Source organism: Lipophrys pholis (genome assembly GCF_963383615.2).
Source record: "Lipophrys pholis genome assembly, chromosome: 2".
NCBI lineage: Eukaryota > Metazoa > Chordata > Actinopteri > Blenniiformes > Blenniidae > Lipophrys > Lipophrys pholis.
In genome coordinates this window covers 11,531,139-11,539,232 of record NC_137636.1, presented here as the reverse complement: position 1 = coordinate 11,539,232, position 8,094 = coordinate 11,531,139, and the positions used below count along the sequence as shown (strand labels likewise).

At 40.6% G+C, this 8,094-nt stretch overlaps 1 protein-coding gene across 1 annotated transcript; it reads left to right on the top strand.

Moving 5' to 3' along the window:
- The first annotated feature begins 216 nt into the window (after window positions 1–216).
- lin7c (lin-7 homolog C (C. elegans)) lies at window positions 217–6,195 on the top strand. The gene is made up of 5 exons (XM_080492118.1): window positions 217–437; window positions 1,654–1,772; window positions 1,860–1,931; window positions 2,033–2,242; window positions 4,881–6,195. Exons 1-5 carry the CDS (start codon window positions 401–403, stop codon window positions 5,046–5,048), a joined length of 606 nt encoding a protein of 201 aa, XP_080348244.1. The 5' UTR covers window positions 217–400; the 3' UTR covers window positions 5,049–6,195.
- The last annotated feature ends 1,899 nt before the right edge of the window (window positions 6,196–8,094 follow it).

Below are 8,094 nucleotides of genomic sequence, written 5' to 3'. Positions count from 1 at the left end.
GAGTCAGAGTTGTTATGACACGTTCAGGTGCTCCTCCTTAAAATATAACATCTACCAAAATGCATCCAAAAAATTAAGAAGAGCCTCTAATTCGTTCACATAAACCTTCAGGAACTTCGGAATTATTTTTAAATGACCGACAAAAATTCAGTCAAAAGTAAAGTGAAACAACGCGAGATTCTGTAACATCAACCCATCCTCCCCCTTGGATGCTCCATTTTACACGGTGCACTTGAACGCGTCGTGACACTGGCAGCTAGCCTAGCCGGCTAACTTTGCTAATCTGATTTATCGTCTCAGTTAAGCGCACGTAACGTTAGCCAGGATTACTAAAATAGTTTTTTCCATATCTCGCCGTTTAACAACAATATCCACCATCAAATAACACACTGCTGCAAACATGGCAACGCTTGGGGAGCCTGTGCGGTTGGAAAGAGGTAAAGTTAATTAGCTCGCTAGCTGTAGGTTCGTATATTTGTAGTGATGTGAGACGTTAGCATAGTTAGCTCGCATTAGCTCAGTGCACTCGGTGATTTATTAGTGAATATCGAGAGTTAGATCGTGTTGCCCTGCACTGATGAGCGTCTGTAAATAGTAGAGCATAATAGTCGAGTTACGTTTAAGGGGCCATAGCTTTTTGAGCAGTATTAGTGTGTCATTCACTCGCTAGCTAACTGGCTAAAATGACAACAACACACAGCAAGTAACCAGGCAGGTTTGAAGAAATTATTTAAATAAAGATTTTACTGGTCGTACCGCTTCTTTCTGGTTCCTACGGAGGGGCTGTGTGTTGTTTTGTGCATGTTTCAATTCTTTGCTTGCGCTTCATCAAATCCTCAAATGCTAAGCAAACGTTCAATAACTTAGGCCGACCAGCAATAGACCTGCACACGAAGCAGAATCCTCACTGTAGTACATTCAGAGAAAATAACAAACATGTGGCCTCAGTAAAGTCTGAGTGGGATCAAAATCAGTTAAACATACAGTGGGACGACGTCCTGCTTTTTAATGGAGACATATCAAAATGCTTTGTTGGAGTAGCAGATGTTTGTTTTATGTTTGTCTCTGGTTTCCCAAGTCTGAGCCTGTTCCACAATGTTTTGCATGGATTCTCTCAACTTTAGTGTTATTTATCCTCTGAACAAGATGGTATGAAGATGCTTAGCTTCACAAACTAATCTAATTTGTCACTTCTGACCCCGGGAAAGGGGGCAGACAATAACTGCGACCAAATTGCACACGTCTTGGTTTTTCTATGCGATACAGAATTTTCCCATTTGCATTCATCTCGACTGCCCTAAAACTTTTTGGAGTCCCAGTGGGGAGGCCTGCCTCCCTTGAAAACCTCTGCAGTGCCCCATGAAGTTAATGAGGTGTTGGCACTGAACATTATCGAGTGGAAGGGGCAGTTTTTCCTCCTAAGGCTCATGAAAATGATCAAATTTGCTCTCTTGGTGTTGATATAGTCAATTGTTGTTTTTTTCTAGATATACAGTATTTATAAATTGAAAATAATGTATAAATCAATGTAATGTATTACATGTAAGATGTGTATTGGAGCTGTCACATAATTTCTTTCCATTTCTGCATAGGTACAGAGTGAGGACTTATATCAATATGCCCTGATGGCTTTGTTCATATTGTTGTTGACAGATATAAACCGTGCTATTGAACTGCTGGATAAGCTTCAGAGGACAGGGGAAGTGCCCCCCCAAAAGCTGCAGGCGCTGCAGAGGGTCTTACAGAGTGAATTCTGTAACGCTGTCCGAGAAGTGAGACACACTGATATTTCTGTATAGTTCATCTTGTGACGCTAAACTTCTGTTTGAAATAATTGTCTTGTGTTCACGTGTCCACAGGTTTATGAACATGTGTATGAAACAGTGGACATCAACAGCAGCCCTGAAGTCCGGGCCAACGCCACTGCCAAGGTAGACTCACTGATACGCGAGCATTAGTTTCAGAGCTTTACATAAACACTTCAAATATTACAGAAACGTAACGTTAACTCAACACTCGTCTCATTGTTTAGGCTACGGTTGCAGCTTTTGCAGCAAGTGAGGGGCACTCGCATCCACGTGTGGTGGAACTGCCCAAGACGGAAGAAGGCCTGGGCTTCAACATAATGGGCGGGAAGGAGCAAAACTCTCCGATTTACATCTCGCGAATCATCCCAGGAGGGATCGCCGACCGACACGGGGGCCTGAAAAGAGGCGACCAGCTCCTCTCCGTCAACGGGGTGGTACGTTTGGTCAACTTTTAAACACAGTCTCATCTGTGACTCACCTAACCTATATATAATCAACGAAGCATCAGTTCCTGGAAGCAGACGTTTGTAGTAGAGAAGAAGAAAAATATATTTTACTGACATATTTTAGTAGCGCAACAAAATTCTCATTCTATTGTATCCCCAAGCAGTAATCAGTCAATCTTTATTTGTGTAACGCACACACATGAACTAATTGAGGAGAGTAAGAGAAACACTATAGGGTGAGGTTTATAAAGGGCAGAAAATGGAGAATAAAGACAAGGATAGTAGAATAAGAGTGAATCCAATGAAAACATGGATAAGAGATTAATACAATAAGTGAGTTAAGGGGCATAGCAGTAACAAAATGCCTCACTGTGGGCTGTTGTTTAAGGGCTACCTAAAGTTCACTACCTGAAGTGACAAAATTCTAAAGTTTTCAAATTTCAATGTGCAATTTATCTTCATTTTCGGCTAACTGAAGAAACAAACATGGCATGTAGAAACATTTTGAGGAGACTTCCTGTAATTGTCCTTTTAAACACACAACATCCTAAATAACGGAATAGGATTCATCTTGACTGATGATCTCACTCAACTAGCCAGAAGCCAGAAAACCTCACGTAGAGATAGAAAAACAATGCTTATGGTTTCAGTTTTCTCTGACATCCAGCTGAAGCGGAAGAGTACCGGAGCTGGACTCAGTCTTCTGTGTTTTGGCTCATCGGTAAGAGTTAGCAGCCGCGGAGCACTAAGCAGTAGTCGTGAAGTTGTAGCACTACATGAAGCCGGCAGTCACCTTTTCATCAGCGCAGCCGAGGAGGAGAGCAGGGCGAGGCCGAGTGTGCAGAAGGTTGGACAAGGTTCAGAATAAAAATTGATTTACTGCGACTTTAAGTGCCTGGCGGGAGAGAGACATCAGATGATTTGACTCAAACGTGGCTTGACTAAGCCGTTCCAGATCCTGTTGTTGGTCTTGGCGATGTCTTCATCATAGCGGCCCGACAGGACTCATCAATCAGGCGAGACGAGGGGGCCGTGGGGTCTGCATCAGCAACAGGTGGAGTAATAACATCAAAAGCTGTTGCAGAGTCTGTACACCAGACGCAGAGATGCCGATGATTTGAAGCAGATTTCAAAATCCATCACGAACAACTTCCAAGAACTGCAGGCGGATCCGTGTCACGTTTCCCTGATCTGAACATCATTGGAAAATCTGTACTGAGATCCTAAATAAGATTTGCTCGCAAGACAGGCGGAAAAACTTCAGGACATGAGGTGAACTGTTTGGGAAAGTGTGTGAAGGGAAATAAATGGAAGAAAGACAAATAAAATCTTCTGTTCTGAATAGAAATATCTCTCACTATGTGGGTTAATAGGTGCAGAGTATGCCCAAAGGGGTTTTAATTTGTTTGTAAGTTAATTTCATGAAGAAGGGTTTAACACAGCTTAAAACTGTTTTTTGTTTTCGTTTAGTGCATCACCTATTCAGTGAAATAATATAATATTCTATATAATGAATCACTACTACACTAGTTTCTGAGGCTGAGGTTGCAACATGTGTACAGAGAGCTTTGTGAGCACTGATGCAGATTATTTATTTAATTTTTTAATTATTATATTTGACCTCGATTTATGCAGGTAATCTCATTGAGAAACCTGTTTTTCACTTCTAAGAGAAGCATGATAATACATGCAACACAAAAAACATTACATAAAGTGACACAGATGTCAAGGGGATGAGCAAGGTGTCAGTCTGGGGCAAGAGAAAGTAGCACTGTGATTTGAAAGGACAGATTTCAAAGCACAAAAACATCAACATCATCTACTAAAGCGTTTGCATTTACTGCACATCACATAGTTATTCTAATACTGAAAGTGTCTTACAGAGATGGATGAATGGGTATTATTGATGAAACCAGCATAGTTAAGTCCTGAATGGAGCGAGAACTGAGCGTGACAAACTGCTTGTTGTGTCAGGAGTCACCCAGCATTCATGGCGTGACCTCTGCTTCCTCAGCAAAGAGGTGGAAGTAGAACCAGAACTGTGCAACCGCTCATGTTAAACATGTTGCCTCCTAGGAGGATGGATTTGTCTGCAGAAATGCATTCAACATGTTTACTAGGCCTTACGGATTTGCACAATTGTTTTTCGTCAAAACCAGTGAATGTAAATGTATTTATTATTTATTTTTTTTATCTTTTTGGGGGGGGGGCTAAAATCAAACTCCACGGGGCGTCTTTAAGACTCCTACGCATGAACATTTGTCGGTAGTGACTGTTGCCTTCTATGCTTGGGTGGTTTTAAATTCCAACACCAGGAAAAAACAATCATCCTTTTGACTCTCCCTCGTAAAAATTTCCAAATTACAACCCGTTATACGGTAAGTTGAACCAGGCTGCCGAAGCTTATGTTGGAACGAAGTTCGCTCCAGCTACCTATAAAATCCTGAGGTCATTGTTTACTCCAAAGATTACTACATATCCTCTTGATCCCCGTGCTTTATGGTCGCCCGCGGCACAGTAAATTCTGTGTGGATCGATGTATAAAAACTGTACACTGAATTGTCTTTTTTCTGCCAAAACCTTACAGCGCATTTCTTTGTTTTGTCTTGTTTTTGTTTTTTTTCAGAGCGTTGAAGGTGAGCACCACGAGAAAGCCGTGGAGCTCCTCAAAGCAGCTCAGGGCACGGTGAAGCTGGTAGTAAGGTACACCCCCAAAGTCCTGGAGGAGATGGAGTCACGCTTTGAGAAAATGAGGTCGGCGAAGCGCCGGCAACAGAACAGCTATCCTCAGTAGGATTTTCCGGTGTTGATGCCCAGTTCCCATGTCTCTCTCTCCTCCTCTAGCCTTCTGGCCATCTGTTCTGGTCTCTTTTCTTATCTCCCTGCTCACAAAAAAAGAAATACACAAGTCTACTTTTTAGTTTCCGCCTCACATATTCTGCATGTTGTGCTTCAACTCTTTTCTGTAGCATTTTTTTTTTTTTTTTAATTAATCAAGGTTACTGTACTGGACACTTGGAACACGAGAATGATTGTGATTATCAAGCATGTGTCACCCTGTGTGCATTATTTTTTCAATTGACAATTTGAATGCAGTTTTGGGTACTTTTGAGATAACCGATACGACTCTCCACTGGACAGGTAGTGTTTCAGATGGTTTTATCACGGCCACTACCAAGTGCCTAAAGGGCAAACACAGGAACGTCTGTGCCGTGTTCATCACCCGTCTTTTTAAACGGTAATCGACGGTTTGTGGCAGGTATTAATACACACTTTGTAACCGCTACTCTAATCACATGTAAACTATGTAAAGCCCCTTTAATGGTGCAAACTCGGAAAGATGCAGTTTATTGCAGGAATGTTCATAGTGGAGAGGCTTCGGAGGAGTTGATGAGAGGTTTTGTTCGTTTGAGGGATAAGATAACTCCTGCAAGGTCCCTTCAAAACAAAAGTGGTGGATTGTATTTAAGGTTTTTCTTTTTTTTTCTTCTTTTCTCCGGGTTTACCCTCCCAAGTTCTCCAACCTCATATTGTGCTATAAAAAGCCCAGCAGCTACTGTAAGTGATGTAATGGGGTCTCAGCAACTTGTGAACTAAATTGCTGCCACAACAGAGATTTTTTTTTTTTTTAGCTTTCATCAAGACATTAAACCTTGAGGACTGTAAACTCTGCTTGTCAGACCGACCAGAGGAAATCTGTTTGTTTTCACTCACATCAGGAATGTGCTCGCTGTCACTTTTTTTTTTTTTTTTTTCCCTCCCCTTTTGTCAGGTTACTTAATTAGGAGGTGGTTATGTAACGTTAGTCTTTGATCTCTCAGAGAGAAAAAAAACCCTGGTTGTTGGTCTTGTTCGCATCACTGTGCGACTCTTGGTGATTTTAATTCAGACATTTATTCTACCAGCTGATCCGTTATCATCAGATTATCTTTGTATTTTCTAAAAAAAAAAAAAAAAAAAGCCAACTTGAACTTTTTTCACTCCTTTTATCTCCGAATTGTTCTGTTTATGGTTTCCACACACTCATTAGAGGTTTCGACAGTAATTGGGACATCGCGCTGTTGGCTTATTTACATTTTCTATCTGCTTTGAATTTTTTATTTATTTTTTTCTTAATATAGCTTCGTCTTAGAAACTACTCATTTCATTCGGTTAATCAGTTACAGATTCAATCAAAGATGAAACATAACAGGAGCTTTGTTGAGGTACACTGAAAATATTTACTGTATTAATATTTAAAATATATATATATATATATAGAACTTTCTACATTTCAATAATTTACAGCAATAATTTTCACACTTTTCTACAGATTTATTGCGCCACTCACATACTGTTCTAATCTGTTTTTAATCATGAAAGTCAACATCTTACTGGTTCTTTATATGTGATACACGGACTGCACATCACCTTCAAATAAGAAGTAATGAACATGTATTTACCGCAAAACTGTTGAGTTTGTTCTGATGTCTCTAAGCGGTTTCAGTAGTCTTCTGTATATGTAGACTCACATTCACATATGACACATTTTTGAGGATTTTCTTGTTTGCATGTTCATCTATCACATTAATATCTTTCTTGGCATAAGAAACTTTATGTTATACATTCATCTCAACCAGAGAAGCCTGTAGCACGTCTTCAGAGCCACCTTCAAGCGTCATTCATTGCATATTTACATTTGTATTGTGTTTCTTATAAACTAAAATAAGAGTATTTAAAGGACCAATTTGTAGGATATTAAGTTGTCACTTTACAATTGGCTGAAACTCGTTCTCTGTCGCTCGCTAGTCAATATTCCCAAGCTAGTAGTTTGTACCTTTTATTTATTTAGTAGTTATTATATTTATTTTAATGTGTTCTGTAGCGTTAAATACCAGCCTCAATCATTTGGATTAATTACACTTGACAAGGAGATGTGACCATTTGTTCTCTTCGATTAAATTGTTCACTATAATTCTCATATTTCCATGGTGGGATTGCTTATTCACAATCTGGTCCTACTGTGCAGAAGCTGAAGTCTCAGTAAAGATCGGGCTTTCCACTAGTTTCACCACCTCCATGTTTCGTCCTGACCACCTCACATCGGGCGTAAGGAGAGCGGATGACTCGTTCCGGTCGGCAGGCTCGCTGCTCTATGCCGCCAAGTCCTACACATTGATCCTTTAAAGACTTCTTGTCTGGTGAAATGAAAATGACTCTATTATCAGCAAAATGTCCAAAACAAATGTATGTTAATTTATTTATTCACACGTTCGCTTTCACTGTAGATGTGTTTGGCATAATGTCAGCTCGGCTGGAGCTCGGTAAGCCATATTGTTGTCCAGTCTCAGGATCCACTCGCAGCATAACTGAGACAGGAAAGTAGTGGTGACAGATGAAATCGATTTAAATCTAGAAATCAGGCAGACGTCGGGTGGGTCGTCCACTTGTTTGGGCGGATCTGCTTTGACGAACGTACTCGAGCATCTGTACAGGTTTTTTGGGGAATCAAGGCTTCTGAAAATGGGTCACAGAGTTTCTGTTTTCCTCCGCAGCTGCGTTTGTGACTGAGTTTTTCCACAGAAGCTATTTTTATTTGCTGTTTTTGTTGCTTCACGTGCACGCGCTTCTTCACAAAGGTTCAACGGCGACGCCATCAGTTGCTCCAGCAAACTGTTAATAGATCATTCAAAAATTATTAGGGTTTGTCATATCTTAGCGGGAGTTGGAATCCGAGATGCAGTCGTGTGCTGCCATTGATTTAGACCGTTTGTTCTTTAAAAGCAAATCCTCTCAATTGCATCACCAAGTGCTGTCAGGAGTATAAATTCAGATCTGCAATGATGGATGTCAAGTCACTT